Raw genomic sequence first — 23,518 nt, 5'->3', positions numbered from 1 at the left:
TCATAATTCAGTAGTATGTTTTCTGTCGGTTCTTGATGTCCGTTTATTCGTAAAGAAACCTCGGTAACACCAAGTCTGTCAAATATCATACGGCTACGATTTTGTGAGTTTAATCGATTATAATTCTGAAAAGCAATAAATATATATCGCGGTGCAGAAACGCCTTGACGTGATGCTATATGTTATGTAAATTGTCCGTTAATGTAAGTTTGCATCCTATCCGTGGTTACTATCAACCATGACACCAATGATTTACCACCTGAATCCATAAAAGACAGTCGTCACTGTTCTTCGGCGATCGTTGGAGACATTACCGGCATCCACAATGAAGGTTTGGTCAGTATTACTTTACCAGCATCACCAGCAGATCTTCAGATAGTATTGATGTCGGTAGCTTTTCTCACAAGTGTAACCGTGTGTTTAGCTCCAAAGATAACTTTTCTAACAAATCTACAAAATCCAAAGATGTGAGAGAGTTGAATTGCGCATGAAAACGGTCTACGTTTTTTTTTTTACCAACATTGCTCGGCGCGTTAAAAATCCTAGGTTGTATTATAGATTAGAACCAAGAACCACAGGCTCTACATCTGCATCATCGGCGGCGGCGGTAACTTTCTTTTGCCGTCTTATATCATACTGTATATCGTTAGAGTAATTAGTGGTGTCCTTGGCAAACATCATTGTGGGACCAACTGATCCTGTAAAGTAATCAGAGTATCTTGCTAAACCTATTATTGTTGTGGCAACGTCGACGTCTTTCTGAATTGTTTCAATTTTTTTCATCAATCGAGAATGTAGCGCTGTCAAACAACGCAATGATGCCGTTATTGACAAAACTAATTCTCAAATCATCTGCATATACAGCAACGTCTCTTTTTATAATTTCACCTTCTACCTCAATAAAAGTCACAGTGGGTAGAAAGTATCTACTTGTGTCATGGTTGCCTGAACGAGAAACTCGATATCGCCAAAGTTTGAGTATGCCGAGGGGCTGCCTGTAGTTTTGGGGCCTGTTGTGATTTATCGGTGGCCAGATAAAACGCCGATAAGATCGCCCAATAAAAATATCTGTGGTCGTCATTCTTCATGTTGATCACCGATCGGTATGGGACCCACATGGGTATCGCTATGTAACTGCAGATGGTACCGGGAGAGGTAGATCTCGACCTGTCTGCATCTTTCAAGAGTCCATGCCGTTTCCGAATCGGTGTATTTCTCCAGCGTTTCGATGAATTTTTCAATGCATCTGTCAGCTTTGTCGCTAGTGGTGCTGCTGTCTTGCGAGTTCATGGTCACAAGGTTGTCGTTGTCTTTCCAGGGAGCTATTGCTTTAAAATTCGTCCGTGTCGTGACAAAGTGATATAACAAGATGAGTGTCAAAAACAGCGTACACTTTAATCCCCAGAAGACTAAATTCCTGTATCAACTACACAGTCCTGTGTACCAGATTGGACATCACCTAACGAGCATAGGTGGAACGGATAATGGCCACATAATATCTTAACTTGTACAAGTCAAAGTCAGGCACTTGCGATTGCCGATGCGCTTGTACCATTCAAAGTCAGGCACGTGCGATTGCCGATGCGCTTGTACAAGTGCTATTCAGGCACTAGCGATTGCTGTTACGCTTGTACAAGTCAATGTCATCCCTGCCCTTGCACGAACGTACTCACCCGTCTCGGTGCCCAAAGCATAGGAGATGCGCCATTTGCGTTTCTCTTCTCCTCCTCGGCACCATCGCGGGTTTGTTCATACGTGTATATCAATGCAATAATCTCGGCTATTTTCCCCCTCTTGGAATTGTAATGCGGTGCTTCTTGTTGATGCCTGATGTGAAAGCAGCATTAATTATTAACATGAATATCTATGCAGCAATTTTAGAAACAAAATAAACCAAAATGGCTTAAAATTACTTCGTCCAATTACACATTCAAGCTCGCTAAACAGTTAAACATTTCACATAATTAAACAATTACTTAATAATGAACTCATCAGTTAGATATCAAGCAAGACTTTCTAACCGAGAATAAGTACATATTAGAGAGTAAACGTCGTCACTCACAGCAGTTTAACTGGCGATAGGCCGAGTCAAATGATACAGTCGACTACAACGAGCACGCAGTTGTTCAGGCATGCATCACTTGTAGTCAGATGATTGTCATGTAACATTCAGCAATTGTTCACGTGCGCTGTTTTAAAATGTATATATTTGTAGCGTGCTGCTCACTGACACGAAAGTCATAAATTATCTCTTTAAGCAATTTGTCATTCTTACTTAATGATGGTTAAATGTATAGTGTAGTTTTTATTAATTACATAAACATTAAATGTTGAGCAACCTAATGCAGGACATTATAATGAATGTTTATAAACGATTTTCAATCGGATCATTGGAAGTAAGGGCCTTGGCAAAACGTGGAGCTCGATTTGGATCATTTTGGCCGGCCCCACGGATTTAAGTGCATGGCCTCCTATGAGCACGACATTTGGAGAAGATTTTTTTTAAAATAACGTTTTATATGATACTGAACTTAAAATTTTCTGTCATCGCTTTAAAATTACTCTCTAAAGATATATTTTTCAAAATAACTAACGCGATTGGCCCTTGTGAAAGCTTGTCCCGATTGGGCCAAATCGATCCATCGTCCTAAAGCCGGATCTTGCCCATAAATGTATTCCTAGCTGGGCTGCATTTTTTTTTTATACTTTCAAGACAATGGTGAAGTTATGCAAATGGATATTTACATCTACTGTTTGAGTAGTTATCATTTAGTGGCAATGTCCACTTAGGCAGGTTGTACAGCATATGGCTATAATTACTTGTAACATAAGTGATCAAAGTTTTGGGATTTAAAAGGAGTCAAGAACAAAATACATCACATTTCCTTGTAATCAAGTAGTTGATGTCATATCGAAATGCCCTCATTTATTGTAATTACCAAATTTATGATATAATGTATTGCCCAATTTGTTTTTCTTCAGAACTCAGTCACAGATCGCCACAGTTCTCCAAGATAATGAGCAACGCAGAGACATGTGTGAGACAACTTTTGTAAGTAAAATACACAGAATGAGTCACGTCTATATATTTGTTATGAACACTATATGAATTTTCTTTCAATTTTGAATTAATAATTACGGAATAAATATCTACATACTGCACGTGTTTACTTGATTTTCGATAGGGGGTGTTGCTGTAAAATGCATTATATATATATATATATATATATATATATATATATATATATATATATATATATATATATATATATATATATATTCCCTCATTTATTGTAATTACCAAATTTATGATATATGTATTATATATTAAAGAATACAAATCATATGGCGAATAACAATCCTTTCAAGGTGCACTGGATCCAGCAAGGGATCATGTGTATCTGGGATTGATTAAGATAAATGCAATAAACTGACAACGAACAGTATGAAACTTGTATCTAGCTCGCCTGAGCGCTTTCGTCTCTGTAATGAGTCTTTTTTAAAGGCAAATACAAAACATAGACAAGACAAACAACTAAAACAGAAAAAAAAACGGTTATGTTTGCGACACTTTACATGGTTGTATCTACAGGAATTTAACCTTTTAACTTTCTTATGTTTAAACTAGTTTATTTCAGCTTGTTGCTGATACCGGAAAATATTTGTATTGACCGAGAAATTAATGAGCCACAAAGGCGTCTGTTATTTAATGTAAATTTATGTAAGCGCAAATTATATCCCGGATATTTCATTGTTATAGTACCATAGGCAATCAAGCCAATTTAGAGAATTATTTAAAAGAAAATGTGTCGGCTGCAAAATATATTTTATTTGTGTATGGTTTTCGTTTTCTAGTCTTCTTAGCTTAAACCGCATTTCAACATTCTAAGGCGGCGTATACAGTAAGATTCCTCTTCTTTCCCGGTTTGGAGATTCCAGTCGGGGTTGTGAGCAATTGCAATAAGTGTTATATCACCGAAAGTGTGGCCATGGGAGGAAAAGTGTTCTGCGACAGGGATTCTGTGCAGCTTCTTTGTCATCCAGTCAGATCTATGAAGGTTGATCCTTTCGTGCAGCTTTTCAGTTTCTCCGACACACTGAAGGCTATAGATCTTACATGTGATGAGATAAATGAACCCGGCTCCTCGGATTACTGCACCTATCGCCTTGCCTGCAAAACTCAGTCCCTATATCGCCTCGACCTTGTGCACATCACCCGAAAATATGTAACGAAATTGCTGGAATAGACACCTGATGGGTTCAAAACTCCGTGGAGCACAATTTTCTAACCTGCATGATAACAGTATTTCTTCATGTCTAACGGTCTACATAATATTATCAAGCATAGTCCTGTAGGATCCAGGGATAGTAGCTCTGTTTTGGGATCTCTCTCTCTCTCTATATATATATGTGTGTGTGTGTGTGTGTGTGTGTGTGTGTGTGTGTTTCAAAATAAAAAACACTAACTTCATTCAGCATGGCGTTTAATTTATAACGAAAACAGTGCTATTGTTCCTTGAATTCAACTAGGAAAACGCTACAGTCGTCTTCGGCATATGAAAAAACATTGCTGTCATTGCCGGGGGAATAACCCAACAGGAACAATTGTTCCGTAATTGTTACCTCGCCATACCCCTCCAGCGCCTCCCATCCGCAACAAAAACAACGACAAAAACAAAACAATCTCTCGGATCTTTAAAGAGACAAGAAAAAGGAAAGGCGTGGTAGGAAATATACATCACATAGTGTACCATAAACTTTAGCTTGACTGGATTTATATGGCTAATTCGTGCTAGATCGTGTGCTATGGCTACTTTGTGCTGACATGATTGCTATGGCTAATTTGTGCTGACGTGATCGCTATGGATATTTTGTGCTGACGAGATCGCTATCGCTAATTTGTCCTGACGTGATTTTATGGCTAAGTTGTGCTGACGTGATCGCTATGGCTATTTTGTACTGACGTGATCACTATGACTATTTTGTCCTGACGTGATTGCTATGGCGTTGACGTGAGCGCTATGGCTATTTTGTGCTGACGTGATCACAATGTCTACTTTGTGCTGACGCGATCGCTATGGTTATTTTATGCTGACGTGATTGCTATGGCTATTTTGTGCTGACGTGATCGCTATATTTTTGCTGACTTGATTGCTGAAGGTAAAATAACAGATTCTGTCGTTGTATTTGTGCAAATGCTAAACACTGGGTTTAACGCAAATGTCATTACACTCCACATTATAATGCTTTTATGGAAGAAAAGGAGAAAATTTTAACTTTTGAGAGTAATTTGTTTTGATTTCTTTTAACAGAAATATCCCTGACAACTACAAAGTACTTTTCTTGCAAGGTGGTGGGACTGGCCAATTTTCAGCAATCCCTCTTAACATGATGGACTTGAAACCGGATCACACCGCGGACTACGTTATTACAGGCAGCTGGTCTTCAAAGGCGGCTAAGGAGGCGGAAAAGTATGGACAAATTAAAAGGGTGATCCCAAAACTCGAGAGCTATACTGGTGAGTCGTCAGGGGATTGTTAATGGTTTACAATGAACTCCTCTAAGCGCAATGCATATAACAGTAATGCACATTTTCAGTTTTATATATCAACTCCTCTAAGCTTAATTTCCAGAAACCTCCATTGTTTGTACCCAAAATGATCCTTTTTAATCATGACATAAAACGCGCAATGATTCCATTTCCAATGCAATAGCCAACAAATCCAAAGATCGGATATTTTATCCCTGCTTTATTCCCGCCATCAAGTGGAGTATATATTATTATGATTTTGTTCGTCTGCCCGTCTGTCCGTCCATATTTTACCAGTTTCGTTTCTACACAATATCATGAGCTTTCACCCATCTATAATTACTACAGGTTTTTTTCTCACACTTGGAGTAAGGAAATAACCTAATGATGTTGGGGTCAAATTGTAAAAGGATCATAGGATCAAACTTTGTGGATGCCTTGCACGTGGGTAGGAAACAAATGAATTTATTTAGTGCCTAAACGTGAAGGCACTGTGGTTGGAAGAGGAAAACATTTTCCGCAATAACATCAATTAAACATCACACAACTTCACAACACCGAGGAATTTTTGCATTTGTTTTTGTATCAAAAGGGCAAAGTAATAGCAGAAGAAAAGTATCACATTTTAACATTAATTCTACATCACAGATCTCGAGCCAGCTCTGTGGATTGATATCACTTGGAAAGAAACAAAACTTACTTTGGTGACCCGTCAATTTTTACTGTGATTAAAAGAAAGATAAATGATGTCTGCACAACAAGAGTATGCTGATAACTTACCCGTTGGCAAGAAAAAAGCCTTTTTCATTATTCGGTCTGACTTCAAGGGCCAAGGTCACTGTGTGTTTGCATGAAAATAATGAAACATTTTTTCTTCAGTAAAAAAAACAAATACGTTACAAACAGTTACCTTGAACATAGCTTGACCTTAAGGCACTGAATAGGTATATTGGTCTTTGGCTCAAAATGTTAAAATTCATGATCATTGTGGTTCAAAGAAAAGTAGGATTTGCAGTATAAACGTTTTCTTATTTAGATTAAGTTCCATGTCCAAAATGCATGAATAGTTTGCAGTTGGGCTTTAAAGAGACGTCTAGAGCCTGGGGTTTAAAGGTCAGAAGTCACAGTCATGGTAGGTCTAATAAGTTAACAATAGTTTCGGCACAGTAGGTTTAGTTTAGGACTTTATGCTTTGATCTGAGTCCCAGTTCACTGAATCACTAATCTCTGGAGACAACTAGTCATGCCTGCATGGAAGGCTATTAAACAACAATAATGTACCGTTCACGATTGTTCGAATATTTTTAGAGGGTGTGTTGTAAATATATTTTACCACAAACATAAAATAGCATATGGAGTTTAACGTATAAAAATGTATGTGAAATAGTTAAGATTAAACAAACCCAGTATGATTGTTTCCTAAGTATATGCAATATGAATTCCATAGATTCAGTGTATCATTTGAACATTATCAATCGTTATTATGCGTATATGTATGTATGTTCAAAGAAAAGTAGGATTTGCAGTATATGGAGTACTTTTATCAAAGGATCATTTGAAAATTATCAATTATATATATATATATATATATATATATATATATATATATATATATATATATATATATATATATATATATATAATGTTTACATATCGTCCATCAATGTATCACGTGATCTATATAAGTATATTAGGTTTGTACGAATACAAAATGCTCAATCTACAATTATTATCATCAAGGAAGCAAAAGCAAGTTACGAAAATAAAACATTGCATTGGATTATATTTCTGTATTTAGTAACTTTTCTCCTTATTATCGAGTTCTACGACTGTAACGGTCTACCATAAAATCTTAATTGCCCCGATTCCATAGATATAACAATCACATACGGCATGATAGATCATTTTCTGTGAATATGTCCTGACGGAGTACATTCCCTGTGTATATGTCCTCATTGAGTACATTCACTGTGTAATTGTCTTGATATGGAGTACATTCACTGTGAATATGTCATGATGGAGTACATTCACTGTTTATATGTTCTGATGGAGTACATTCACTGTGAATATGTCCTGATGGAGTACATTCACTGTGTATATATCCTGATGGAGTATATTCACTGTGTATATGTCTTGATATGGAGTACATTCACTGTGTATATGTCTTGATGGAGTACATTCACTGTGAATATGTCCTGATGGAGTACATTCACTGTATGTGTCCTGATGGAGTACATTCACTGTGGATATGTCTTGATGGAGTGCATTCACTGTGTATATGTCCTGATCGAGTACATTCACTGTGTATGTCCTGATGGAGTACATACACTGTGTATATGTCCTGATGGAGTACATTCACTGTGTATATGTCGTAATAAAGTACATTCACTATGAATCTGTCCTGATGGAGTATATTCCCTGTGTATATGTCCTGACGGAGTATTATAACTGTGAATATGTTCTGATGGAGTACATTCAATGTGTATATGTCTGGATGGAGTGCATTCACTGTTTTTATGTCCTGATGGAGTGCATTCACTATGTATATGTCCTGATGGAGTACATTCACTGTGTATATGTTCTTGACGGAGTACATTCACTGTGTATGTCCTGATGGAGTACATTCACTGTGTATATGTCCTGATGGAGTATATTAACTGTGAATATGTCCTGATATAGTACATTCACTGTGTATGTCCTGATGGAGTACATACACTGTGTACATGTCCTGATGGAGTACATTCACTGTGAATCTGTCCTGATGGAGTATATTCACTGTGTATATGTCCTGATGGAGTTCATTCACTGTGTATATGATCTTGTGGAGTACATTCACTGTGTATATGTCCTGATGGAGTACATTCACTGTGTATATGTCCTGATGGAGCACATTCACTTAGAATATGTCATGATGGAGTACATTCACTGTATATGTCCTGATGGAGTATATCACTGTGTATAAGTCCAGATGGAGTACATTCACTGTGTATATGTCCTGATGGAGTATATTTACTGTGAATATGTCCTGATTGAGTACATTCACTGTATATATCCTGATGGAGTATATTCACTGTGTATATGTCCTGATGGAGTACATTCACTGTGTATATATCCTGGTAGAGTACATTCACTGTGAATCTGTCCTGATGGAGTACATACACTGTGTTTAAGTCCTGATGGAGTACATTCACTGTGTATATCTCCTGATGGAGTACATTCATTGTGTATATGTCCTGATAGAGTGCATTCACTGTGAATCTGTCCTGATGGAGTACATACACTGTGAATATGTCCTGATGGAATGCATTCACTACGTATATGTCCTGATGGAGTATATTAATTGTGAATATGTCCTGATGGAGTACATTCACTGTGAATATGTCCTGATGGAATGCATTCACTACGTATATGTCCTGATGGAGTATATTAATTGTGAATATGTCCTGATGGAGTACATTCACTGTATATATCCTGATTGAGTATATTCACTGTGTATATATCCTGATGGAGTATATTAACTGTGAATATGTCCTGATGGAGTATATTAACTGTGAATATGTCCTGATGGAGTATATTCACTGTGTATATGTCCTGATGGAGTATATTAATTGTGAATATGTCCTGATGGAGTATATTCACTGTGTATATGTCCTGATGGAGTATATTAATTGTGAATATGTCCTGATTGAGTACATTCACTGTATATATCCTGATGGAGTACATTCACTGTGTATAAGTCCAGATGGAGTACATTCACTGTGTATATGTCCTGATGGAGTATATTAACTGTGAATATGTCCTGATGGAGTATATTTACTGTGAATATGTCCTGATTGAGTACATTCACTGTATATATCCTGATGGAGTATATTCACTGTGTATATGTCCTGATGGAGTACATTCACTGTGTATATATCCTGGTAGAGTACATTCACTGTGAATCTGTCCTGATGGAGTACATACACTGTGTTTAAGTCCTGATGGAGTACATTCACTGTGTATATCTCCTGATGGAGTACATTCATTGTGTATATATCCTGATAGAGTGCATTCACTGTGAATCTGTCCTGATGGAGTACATACACTGTGAATATGTCCTGATGGAATGCATTCACTACGTATATGTCCTGATGGAGTATATTAATTGTGAATATGTCCTGATGGAGTACATTCACTGTGAATATGTCCTGATGGAATGCATTCACTACGTATATGTCCTGATGGAGTATATTAATTGTGAATATGTCCTGATGGAGTACATTCACTGTATATATCCTGATTGAGTATATTCACTGTGTATATATCCTTATGGAGTATATTCACTGTGAATATGTCCTGATGGAGTACATTCACTGTGTATATGTCTTGATGGAGTACATTCACTGTGTATATATGTCCTGATGGAGTACATTCACTTAGAATATGTCCTGATGGAGTACATTCACTGTATATGTCCTGATGGGGTATATTCACTTTGTATAAGTCCTGATGGAGTACATTCACTGTGTATATGTCCTGATGGACTATATTAACTGTGAATATGTCCTGATTGAGTACATTCACTGTATATATCCTGATGGAGTATATTCACTGTGTATATGTTGTGATGGAGTACATTTACTGTGTATATATCCTGATAGAGTACATTCACTGCGTATCATGTATATGTCCTGATAGAGTACATTCACTGTGAATCTGTCCTGATAGAGTACATTCACTGTGAATTTGTCCTGATGGAGTGCATTCACTGTGTATATGTCCTGATGGAGTACATTCACTGTGTATATGTCCTGATGGAGTGCATACACTGTGTATATGTCTTGATGGAGTACATTCACTGTGTATGTCCTGATGGAATACATTCACTGTGAATATGTCTTGATGGAGTACATACACTGTGTGTATGTCTTGATGGAGTACATTCACTGTGTATGTCCTGATGGAATACATTCACTGTGAATACGTCTTGATGGAGTACATTCACTGTGTATATGTCTTGATAGAGTACATTCACTGTGAATATGTCCAGATGGAGTACATTCATTGTGAATATATCCTGATGGAGTACATTCACTGTATGTGTCCTGATGGAGTACATTCACTGTGGATATGTCTTGATGGAGTACATTCACTGTGAATATGTCCTGATGGAATACATTCACTGTGTATATGTCCTGATACAGTACATTCACTGTGAATCTGTCTTGATGGAGTACATTCACTGTGAATATGTCCTGATGGAGAGGATTCACTATGTATATGTCCTGATGGAGTATATTTACTGTGTATATGTCTTGATGGAGTATATTAACTGTGAATATGTCCTGATTTAGTGTACACACTGTATATATCCTGATGGAGTACATTCACTGTGTATATGTCCTGATAGAGTACATTCACTGTGAATCTGTCCTGATGGAGTACATACACTGTGTATATGTCCTGATGGAATACATTCACTGTGTATATGTCCTGATAGAGTACATTCACTGTGAATCTGTCTTGATGGAGTACATTCACTGTGAATATGTCCTGATGGAGAGGATTCACTATGTATATGTCCTGATGGAGTATATTTACTGTGTATATGTCTTGATGGAGTACATTCACTGTGTATGTCCTGATGGAGTACATTCACTGTGTATATCCTGATGGAGTACATTCACTGTGTATAAGTCCTGATGGAGTACATTGACTGTGTATATGTCTTGATGGAGTATATTAACTGTGAATATGTCCCGATGGAGTACATTCACTGTATATGTCCTGATGGAGTATATTCACTGTGTATATATCCTTATGGAGTATATTCACTGTGAATGTGTCGTGATGGAGTACATTCACTGTGGATATGTCTTGATGGAGTGCATTCACTGTATATGTCCTGATGGAGTATATTCACTGTGTATATGTCCTGATGGAGTATATTAACTGTGAATATGTCCTGATTTAGTGTACACACTGTATATATCCTGATGGAGTACATTCACTGTGTATATGTCCTGATAGAGTACATTCACTGTGAATCTGTCCTGATGGAGTACATACACTGTGTATATGTCCTGATGGAATACATTCACTGTGTATATGTCCTGATAGAGTACATTCACTGTGAATCTGTCTTGATGGAGTACATTCACTGTGAATATGTCCTGATGGAGAGGATTCACTATGTATATGTCCTGATGGAGTATATTTACTGTGTATATGTCTTGATGGAGTACATTCACTGTGTATAAGTCCTGATGGAGTACATTGACTGTGTATATGTCTTGATGGAGTATATTAACTGTGAATATGTCCCGATGGAGTACATTCACTGTATATGTCCTGATGGAGTATATTCACTGTGTATATATCCTTATGGAGTATATTCACTGTGAATGTGTCATGATGGAGTACATTCACTGTGTATATGTCTTGATGGAGTACATTCACTTTGAATATGTCCTGATTGAGCACATTCACTGTGAATATGTCCTGATGGAGTACATTCACTTTGAATATGTCGTGATGGAGTACATTCACTGTGTATATGTCCTGATGGAGTACATTCACTGTGAATGTGTCCTGATGGATTACATTCACTGTGTATATGTCCTGATGGAGTACATACACTGTGTATATGTCCTGATGGAGTACATTCACTGTGAATATGTCCTGATGGAGTACATTCACTGTGGATATGTCCTGATGGAGTACATTCACTGTGAATATGTCCTGATGGAGTACATTCACTGTGGATATGTCCTGATGGAGTACATTCACTGTGTATATGTTCTTGTGGAGTACAATCACTGTGTATATGTCCTGATGGAGTTCATTCACTGTGAATATGTCCTGATGGAGTATATTCACTGTGGATATGTGCTGATGGAGTATATTCACTGTGTATATGTTCTTGTGGAGTACAATCACTGTGCATATATACTGATTGAATGTATTAACTGTGTATATGTCGTACTAGAGTGCATTCACATAATATTATATGCAAAGAAACCTAGAGTCACACAAATGAGTAATCCAAAACATTTGGATAAACCTTTTGTGATATGTGTCCTGATCATAACCTCGACATGTATACAATTTATTTATTTTGTTTTGTTGCAGTAATACCTGACCAGTCAACATGGAACCTTAACCCGGATGCTTCTTATGTGTATTATTGTGCTAACGAGACAATCAATGGTAAGATAGATCGTTTGATAACTATTATGGATCTTAAAGAATGAATGAATAAATTTCGATATTTACCTTTAAATAGTGCTTGCATTTGAGGTAATTATTTATTTAAATAAAACAAAACAAACTCAGGAGCTAGCATGAAGGAAATAAAGTCAACACTGCATATTTATCAGTTACTACTTAACAAGTAAAGAGAGAAGCATGATCTTATAATTGAGTTTTCTTCCGAATTCTAAGAGTGTATAAATTCTATGATGTATTCATTTGTACTGGAATGCTCAAATATATTTATTGATTCAAATTTGTTCTTTGATCATAGTTTGCATTATTCGGGTATATAAATCTAAATCGTATAGGATATGGACACCTAAGTTACAACACACTTCTCAGGAATTTCTGATGTGATGTTTCTCACTTTATTTGTTTACATGAGATATGTTTTCTTTCACTTTATATTGCAGGTGTGGAATTTCAGTTTGTGCCAGAAACGAATGGCATTCCTCTAGTCTGTGATATGTCCTCCAACATCCTGTCTAGGCATATTGATGTCAGCAAGGTAAGATGGCATGCTATAAGCCATGTACCATTCTCAGCAGTAATGTTTAAAGCCAGTACAACTGTGTACCATTCTTAACAGTGATGTTAAAAGCTGTTACAACTCTGTACCCTTCTCAGCAGTCATGTTTAAAGCCAGTACAACTGTGTACCATTCTTAACAGTGATGTTAAAAGCTGTTACAACTCTGTACCCTTCTCAGCAGTAATGTTTAAAGCCAGTACAACTGTGTACCATTCTCAGCAGTAATGTTAAAAGCTGTTACAACTCTGTACCATTCTCAGCAGTCATGTTTAAAGCCAGTACAACTTTGTACCATTCCTAACAGTGATGTTAAAAGCCAGTACAACTCTGTACCCTTCTCAGCAGTCATGTTAAAAGCTGTTACAACTCTGTATCATTTGCAGCAGTGATTTTAAGCTGGTACAACTCTGTACAATTCTCAGTAGTGATTTTTTAAAGCTGGTACAACTCTGTACCATTCTCAGCAGTGATTTGTAAAGTTAGTACAACTCTGTATCATTCTCAGCAGTGATTTGTAAAGCCAATAAAACTCTGTACCATTATCAGCAGTGATGTTTAAAGCCAGTACAACTCTGTGCCATTCTTAGCAGTGATTTTTAAAGCCATTACAACTCTATACTATTATTAGCAGTAATGTTAAAAGCTGGTACAACTATGTACTATTCTCAGCAGTAATGAAAAAACTGGTACAACTGCATACCATTCTCAACAGTCATTTTTAAAGCCAGTACAATTCTGTACCATTATCAGCAGCAATATTAAAAGCTGGTACAACTCTGTACTATTCTCAGCAGTAATGTTAAAAGCTGGTACAACTCTGTATTATTCTCAGCAGTGACGTTAAAAGCGATTAGAATTTGGTACCATTCTTATCATTGAGAAAATCTGCCAATAGTGTCTGAATTTATATGATATATTGTACCATTTGAATCGCGTCATTTAAACTCACTTATATGCTTTTATATAGAAGTATTCATGCTGTCAAACAAAGCTCCTGATGACTGAATACAGAACTCTTCCTGCTTTTAAAAGAGCACTTCCTGCTTTGTTACAAGACTTTGTCGACATGCTTTGCTACAAGACCTTGTCAACATGCTTTGCTACAAGACCTTGTCGACATGCTTTGTTACAAGACCTTGTTGACATGCTTTGTTACAAGACCTTGTCGACATGCTTTGTTACAAGACCTTGTTGACATGCTTTGTTACAAGACCTTGTAGACATGCTTTGTTACAAGATCTTGTAGACATGCTTTGTTACAAGACCTTGTCGACATGCTTTGTTACAAGACCTTGTCGACATGCTTTGTTACAAGACCTTGTTGACGTGCTTTGTTACAAGACCTTGTCGACATGCTTTGTTACAAGACCTTGTCGACACGCTTTGTTACAAGACCTTGTCGACATGTTTTGTTACAAGATCTTGTTGACATGCTTTGTTACAAGACCTTGTCGACATGCTTTGCTACAAGACCTTGTCGACATGCTTTGCTACAAGACCTTGTCGACATGCTTTGTTACAAGACCTTGTCGACATGCTTTGTTACAAGACCTTGTAGACATGCTTTGTTACAAGACCTTGTCGACATGCTTTGTTACAAGACCTTGTCGACATGCTTTGTTACAAGACCTTGTCGACATGCTTTGTTACAAGACCTTGTTGACGTGCTTTGTTACAAGACCTTGTCGACATGCTTTGTTACAAGACCTTGTCGACACGCTTTGTTACAAGACCTTGTCGACATGCTTTGTTACAAGATCTTGTTGACATGCTTTGTTACAAGACCTTGTCGACATGCTTTGCTACAAGACCTTGTCGACATGCTTTGCTACAAGACCTTGTCGACATGCTTTGTTACAAGACCTTGTCGACATGCCTTGTTACAAGACCTTGTAGACATGCTTTGTTACAAGACCTTGTCGACATGCTTTGTTACAAGACCTCGTCGACATGCTTTGTTACAAGACCTTGTCGACATGCTTTGTTACAAGACCTTGTCGACATGCTTTCATGCAAGACCATGTCGACATACTGTGATACAGAACACTTAATTCGTTGAGACAGAACACGTCATGCTGTGATACACAACTCTTAATTCGTTGAGACAGAACCATTTATGCTGTGATACAGAACACTTACTTCGTTGAGACAGAACACTTCATGCTGTAATACAGAACACGTAATTCGTTGAGATAGAAGCCTTCATGCTGTGATACAGAACTCTTAATTCATTGAGACAGAATCATATATGCTGTGATACAGAACTCTTAATTCGTTGAGACAGAACCATTTATGACGTGATACAGAACACTTAATTCGTTTGAGACAGAACACTTCATGCTGTGATACATAACTCTTAATTCGTTGAGACAGAACACTTCATGCTGATACAGAACTCTTAATTCGTTGAGACAGAACTCTTCATGCTTTACTGCAGACCTCGTCATATTTGTCACAGTTCTTCACGCTTAGATATGCAGCCCCTGACACTTTGAAACAGTGCTCGTTATGCTTAGATACAGAACTCTTCAAGTCTTGAAACAGAGCTCCTCTAACTTTGACACAGAGTTCTTCATTATTTGACACAGAGTTCTTCATTATTTGACACAGATTTCTTCATTATTTGACACAGAGTTCTTCATTATTTGACACAGATTTCTTCATGCTTTAATACAGACTTATTCAAACTTTGACACAGAGTTCTTCATTATTTGACACAGAGTTCTTCATTATTTGACACAGAGCATCATGCTTTGACACTGCGGGTCATGCTCTAATTCAGGGCTCTTCATGTTTTGATACAGAACACTTCGGGTTTGATACAGTGTTCTTTGTACTTGATACATCGCTATTCATGCTTTGATTTATTCATGCTTTAATAGACAATTCTTCTTCATGCTTTGATTAAGAGATCTTCTTGTTTTGATGCAGAACTCTTCATTAATTGATACGAAACTCATTATGCTTTGTTAAGAACTCTTCAACCTTTGATACAGAGAACCTTATTATTTGATCCAGAGCTCTACATACTTTGATACAACACTCATCAAGCTTTGATACAAACTCTACATACTTTGATACAAAACTCGTCAAGCTTTGATACGAGACTCTTTTCAAACGATGAAAATGAACTCTACATACAAATTTTGATACAACACTCGTCAAGCGTTGATACGAAACTCTTCATACAATGAAAAAGAACTCTACATACTTTGATACAACACTCTTCAAGCTTTGATACGAAACTCTTCATATGATAAAAAAACTCTACGTACTTTGATACAACACTCGTCAATCTTTGATACGAAACTCTTCATACAATAAAAAAGAACTCTTCATACTTTGATACAACACTCGTCAAGCTTTGATACGAAACTCTTCATACGATGAAAGAAACTCTACATACTTTGATACAACACTCGTCAAGCTTTGATACAAAACTCTACATACTTTGATACAACACTTATCAAGCTTTGATTCGAGATTCTTTACAAATGATGAAAAAGAACTCTATATAATTTGATACAACACTCGTCAAGCTTTGATACGAAACTCTTCATACAATGAAAAAGAACTCTTCATACTTTGATACAACACTCGTCAAGCTTTGATTCAAAACTCTTCATATGATAAAAAGAACACTACATACTTTGATACAACACTCGTCAAGCTTTGATTCAAAACTCTTCATGCGATGAAAAAGAACTCTTCATACTTTGATACAACACTCGTCAAGCTTTGATACGAAACACTTCATACAATGAAAAAGAACTCTACATACTTTGATACAACACTCGTCAATCTGATACGAAACTCTTCATACAATGAAAAAGAACTCTTCATACTTTGACACAACACTCGTAAAGCTTTGATATGAAACTCTTCATATGATGAAAAAATTCTACATACTTTGATACAACACTCGTCAAGCATTGATACGAAACTCTTCATACGACGAAAAAGAACTCTACATACTTTGATACAACACTCGTCAAGCATTGATACGAAACTCTTCATACAATAAAAAAGAACTCTACATACTTTGATACAACACTCGTCAAGCTTTGATTCGAAACTCTTCATAAGATGAAAAAGAACTCTACATACTTTGATACAACACTCGTCAAGCTTTGATTCGAAACTCTTCATATGATGAAAAAGAACTCTACATACTTTGATACAACACTTGTCAAGCTTTGATACAAAACTCTACATGTTTTGATACAACACTCATCAAGCTTTGATTCGAGACTCTTTTCAAACGATGAAAAAGAACTCTACATACTTTGATACAAAACTCGTCAAGCTTTGATACGAAACTCTTCATACGATGAAAAAGAACTCTACATACTTTGATACAACACTCATCAAGCTTTGATACGAAGCTCTTCATACAATGAAAAAGAACTCTTCATACTTTGATACAACAGTCGTCAAGCTTTGATACGAAACTCTTCATACAATGAAAAAGAATTCTACATACTTTGATACAACACTCATCAAGCTTTGATTCGAAACTCTTCATACAATGAAAAAGAACTCTTCATACTTTGATACAACAGTCGTCAAGCTTTGATACGAAACTCTTCATACTATGTAAAAGAACTCTACATACTTTGATACAACACTCGTCAAGCTTTGATTCGAAACTCTTCATACGATGAAAAAGAACTCTACATACTTTGATACAACACTTGTCAAGCTTTGATTCGAAACTCTTCATACGATGTAAAAGAATTCTACATACTTTGATACAACACTCGTCAAGCTTTGATTCAAAACTCTTCATACGATGAAAAAGAACTCTACATACTTTGATACAACACTCATCAAGCTTTGATTCAAAACTCTTCATACGATGAAAAAGAACTCTACATACTTTGATACAACACTCATCAAGCTTTGATTCGAAACTCTTCATTCGATGAAAAAGAACTCTACATGCTTTGATACAACACTCATCAAGCTTTGATTCAAAACTCTTCATACAATGAAAAAGAACTCTACATACTTTGATACAACACTCGTCAAGCTTTGATACGAAACTCTTCATACGATGAAAAAGAACTCTACATACTTTGATACAACACTCATCAAGCTTTGATTCGAAACTCTTCATACAATGAAAAAGAACTCTTCATACTTTGATACAACAGTCGTCAAGCTTTGATACGAAACTCTTCATACGATGTAAAAGAACTCTACATACTTTGATACAACACTCGTCAAGCTTTGATTCGAAACTCTTCGTACGATGAAAAAGAACTCTACATACTTTGATACAACACTTGTCAAGCTTTGATGCGAAACTCTTCATACGATGTAAAAGAACTCTTCATACTTTGATACAACACTCGTCAAGCTTTGATACGAAACACTTCATACGATGAAAAAGAATTCTACATACTTTGATACAACACTCGTCAAGCGTTGATACGAAACTCTTCATACAATAAAAAAGAACTCTACATACTTTGATACAACACTCGTCAAGCTTTGATTCGAAACTCTTCATACGATGTAAAAGAACTCTACATACTTTGATGCAACACTCGTCAATCTTTGATACGAAACTCTTCATACAATGAAAAAGAACTCTTCATACTTTGATACAACGCTCGTCAAGCTTTGATACGAAACTCTTCATATGATGAAAAAGAACTCTACATGCTTTGATACAACACTCGTCAAGCTTTGATACGAAATTCTTCATACGATGAAAAAGAACTCTGCATGCTTTGATACAACACTCGTCAAGCTTTGATTCAAAACTCTTCATACGATGAAAAAGAACTCTACATACTTTGATACAACACTCGTCAAGCATTGATACGAAATTCTTCATACGATAAAAAAGAACTCTACATACTTTGATACAACACTCGTCAAGCGTTGATACGAAACTCTTCGTACGATGAAAAAGAACTCTACATACTTTAATATAAAACTCTTCATGCTTTAACATTAAGCTCTTGATAATTTGATACAAGGTTCTTCGTGTTTTGATACAGCGGTCCTCATACTGTGACGCAACGCTCTTCATGTTTTGATACGTAACTCTTTATGATTTGATGCCTTGATAAAGAGCTCTTCATACTTTGACACAGATCTTCGTGCTTTGATAAAAAGTTTTTCATGCTTGGCACAGAGTTCTTCATGCTTTTTTTTACAGCGCTGTTCATGCTTGGCACAGAGTTCTTATTGCTTTTATACAGAGTTCTTGCTTTAGAATCCTTGCTTTGATACAGCGTTCTTGCTTTGATACAGAGTTCTTCATGGTTTAATACAAAGTTTAGCATGCTTTGATACAAAGCCTGCAAAACTTTGTTACCGAACTCTTCATGCATTGTTGCTGATTTCAAAATACTTTGATACAGAACTCTTCATAATTTGATAAAGAACTCTTCATAATTTGATGTAGAACTCTTCATGTTTGATACAGAACTCTTCATAATTTGATGTAGAACTCTTCATAATTTGATGTACAAGTCTTCATAATTTGATGTACAACTCTTCATATTTTGACACAGAACTCTTCATCCTTTGACCCAGAACGCTTCATAATTTGATGTAGAACTCTTCATGCTTTGATACAGAACTCTTCATAATTTGATGTACAACTCTTCATAATTTGACCTAGAACTCTTCACGCTTTGACCCAGAACGCTTCATAATTTGATGTACAACTCTTCATGCTTTAATACAGAACTCTTCATAATTTGATGTAGAACTCTTCCTGCATTGACCCAGAACTCTTCATAATTTGATGTAGAACTTTTCATAATTTAATGTAGAACTTTTCATAATTTGATGTACAACTCTTCATAATTTGATGTACAACTCTTCATGCTTTGACACAGAACTCTTCATAATTTGATGTACAACTCTTCATAATTTGATGTAGAACTTTTCATAATTTGATGTAGAACTTTTCATAATTTAATGTAGAACTCTTCATAATTTGATGTAGAACTCTTCATGCTTTGACCAGAACTCTTCATAATTTAATGTATAATTCTTCATGCTTTGACCAGAACTCTTCATAATTTAATGTAGAATTCTTCATAATTTGATACAGGACTTTTCATAATTTGATGTACAACTCTTCATAATTTGATGTAGAACTTTTCATAATTTAATGTAGAACTTTTCATAATTTGATGTACAACTCTTCATAATTTGATGTAGAACTTTTCATAATTTGATGTAGAACTCTTCATGCTTTGACACAGAACTCTTCATAATTTGACACAGAACTCTTCATAATTTGATACAGAACTCTTCATAATTTGATGTAGAACTTTTCATAATTTGATGTAGAACTCTTCATTCTTTGACACAGAACTCTTCATAATTTGATGTAGAACTCTTCATGCTTTGACACAGAACTCTTCATAATTTGATACAGAACTCTTCATAATTTGACACAGAACTCTTCATAATTTGATACAGAACTCTTCATAATTTGATGTAGAACTTTTCATAATTTGATGTAGAACTCTTCATGCTTTGACACAGAACTCTTCATAATTTGACACAGAACTCTTCATAATTTGACACAGAACTCTTCATTCTTTGACACAGATCTCTTCATAATTTTATGTAGAACTCTTCATGCTTTGACACAGAACTCTTCATAATTTGATGTAGAACTTTTCATAATTTGATGTAGAACTCGTCATGCTTTCACACAGAACTCTTCATAATTTGACACATAACTCTTCATAATTTGATACAGAACTCTTCATAATTTGATACATCTCTTCATAATTTGATGTAGAACTCTTCATGCTTCGACACAGAACTCTTCATAATTTGACACATAACTCTTCATAATTTGATACAGAACTCTTCATAATTTGATACATAACTCTTCATAATTTGATGTAGAACTCTTCATGCATTGACCCAGACTTGTTCATAATTTGATGTAGAACTTTTCATAATTTGATGTACAACTCTTCATAATTTGATGTAGAACTTTTCATAATTTGATACAGAACTCTTCATAATTTTATGTAGAACTCTTCATGCTTTGACAAAGAACTCTTCATAATTTGATGTATAATTTGATACAGAACTCTTCATAATTTGATGTACAACTCTTCATGCATTGCCCCAGAACTCTTCACAATTTGATGTAGAACTCTTCATAATGTGATGTAAAAATCTTCTTAATCTGATACAGACCTCTTCATAATTTGATGTACAACTCGTTATACTTTGATACATAATTTTTTTTTGCTTATAGGGTGAAATGCATTGATTTTCTTCCTTTAAATAATTACCAAGCTACTTGCAGCGTGAACTTATTGACTGATGTTCGGTCAGTACATCCTTCCGTCCACTGTACCTCCGTCTGGACACTTTACTTCCGCTCGGACATTTACCTCTGTCCGACACCTTGAATCATATTAGTACAAGTACACAAAATAACTTGTACACAGACTTAGGGAATTCGGCTGGCTTGTTTCTATCCCTAATTTTGACGATGCTATTAGATTTTCAAAAAATGTGAAAGAGTTTAGATTCTTTTATAATCCATAAATTTGAAATCTTATCAAGACTGTCAAACGATAACATGGCATTCTATGTAACCACTTCGGATTTGTGCAGCTATTCTAGTTCAACCACAGTGAAGTCTCAACACTATAACGGCCATCAAGAGAGTCTTACAATTACAGTCGTAAAGGATATTCTGTACAGTTTTAGTCTAGTATATATCCTCATTAAACATTCGTTATGGCATTAGCGTTGGGTATTGAACACCAATGCACGAGACTAGTGGCATGTTCGTGTGAAGTTACATAATTCATCGAAATCATTTCCACAAAGGAATGTTTGGCAGCAAGTATAATTGAATCAAACATTCAAATAAATTTTCTTTAAATGTAATATTTACGTTATCTTTCTTCATTTTGATTTTTTTTAAATTTATTTTTTGTCTGTATAGTTTACTATACAGATTTTTAAATTAATTGAGGAATGAACTTTTTATTTATAGTTTCAACAGAATTTAACGAGCTATAGGCAAACTGCATCGTTGCTAGCCAGGGTACCGAAATGTTAATCCTATACACCTTGGCGGATCGATTATACATTTCAGTGTTTTTGCGTCTGTGAATTGCATTGGATGAGGCAGCAGGCCATTGCATCCAATCAAAATTATATTGATCAAATCTGAACTATGTTCCTACATGATCGAGACAAGGGGAGCACACACCTGGAATGGACTCATGAACAAGCAAGTTTCAACTGCCAGTCCCTGCTTGTACAAATGGATCCTTTACCTCAAAAGCACATGTAATGGCCGCTGTCTGGTACGCTGTCATACTATCGATGTTAAACTTACAAAGTGGTCTTTTGAAGTCAATTGCTTCCATCATTTACAACCCTTGTACAATGTACCGCTGTTACACTATACTGGTTAGTTGGCATTACGTAAAAAGGAAGACAAATCATGACATCCAATTGATGTCGCTAGGACAAAGCACTAAATCATCTGGTCGATCTGCATAAGCATAGATAAGGTTAACATATCGGAACAATGGCTTGCGAAGATGAGCAAACTGCTTTCCGTTTAAACTCGTGGTTATGTAAGGTTACTGCTGTTTTACCATATCTCAGTGAATACCCTGTGATTTCATTCGAGCCAATTAATAACTTTTGTATAATTTAAGTTTGGTTTGATATTTGCTGGAGCCCACAAGAACATCGGTTGTGCTGGGGTAACACTGGTGATAGTACGTGAGGACCTGTTAGGAAAAGCTCTATCCACCACTCCATCTGTACTATGTTTCACTACTCAAGCGGAACATAAGTCCATCTACAACACTCCATCCACATACAGGTAGGTATACGATTCTACAACACTCTATCCACATACAGGTAGATAAACGATTCTACAACACTCTATCTGCATAAAGGTAGGTATACGATTCTACAACACTCTATCCACATACAGGCAGATATACGATTCTACAACACTCTATCTGCATAAAGGTAGATATACGATTCTACAACACTCTGTCTGAGGGGCCCCGAGTGGCCGAGTGGTCTAAAGCGCTCACCGTTACGGATCACTGCCATCTCACCTCTGTCTGCGTGGGTTCGAGTCTCGGATTCGGCCAATGTGGGTATGTGAGAAAGCTTGCCAGTTGCTTCTCAAGGGTCGGTGATTCTTTCCGGGGTTTTCCCGGTTTCTTCCTCCACCATTAATACTGG

At 36.2% G+C, this 23,518-nt stretch overlaps 1 protein-coding gene across 2 annotated transcripts in view; it reads left to right on the top strand.

Annotated features, from left to right (window-relative positions):
- The first annotated feature begins 2,332 nt into the window (after positions 1–2,332).
- LOC149796086 (phosphoserine aminotransferase-like) overlaps positions 2,333–23,518 on the top strand; it is a 28,571-nt gene continuing 7,385 nt past the window's right edge. Inside the window, exons 1-6 of one of the 2 annotated variants that reach the window (XM_089965997.1) lie at positions 2,333–2,396; positions 2,983–3,052; positions 5,313–5,518; positions 12,641–12,718; positions 13,177–13,271; positions 22,975–23,144. In XM_089965997.1, the coding sequence (XP_089822123.1) occupies positions 3,018–3,052; positions 5,313–5,518; positions 12,641–12,718; positions 13,177–13,271; positions 22,975–23,144 (584 nt within the window). In that variant the 5' untranslated portion in view covers positions 2,333–2,396; positions 2,983–3,017. Of the gene's footprint in view, positions 2,397–2,542; positions 3,053–5,312; positions 5,519–12,640; positions 12,719–13,176; positions 13,272–22,974; positions 23,145–23,518 lie in introns of those variants that run through there. The other variant, XM_089965996.1, reaches the window with a different exon arrangement.

This window comes from Sinohyriopsis cumingii, chromosome 7, assembly GCF_028554795.1.
Source record: "Sinohyriopsis cumingii isolate HCF-2022 chromosome 7, ASM2855479v2, whole genome shotgun sequence".
In the NCBI taxonomy this organism is placed as follows: Eukaryota; Metazoa; Mollusca; class Bivalvia; order Unionida; family Unionidae; genus Sinohyriopsis; species Sinohyriopsis cumingii.
The sequence above is the reverse complement of the archived record's forward strand: the minus strand, read 5'-3'. Positions and strand labels throughout refer to the sequence as shown.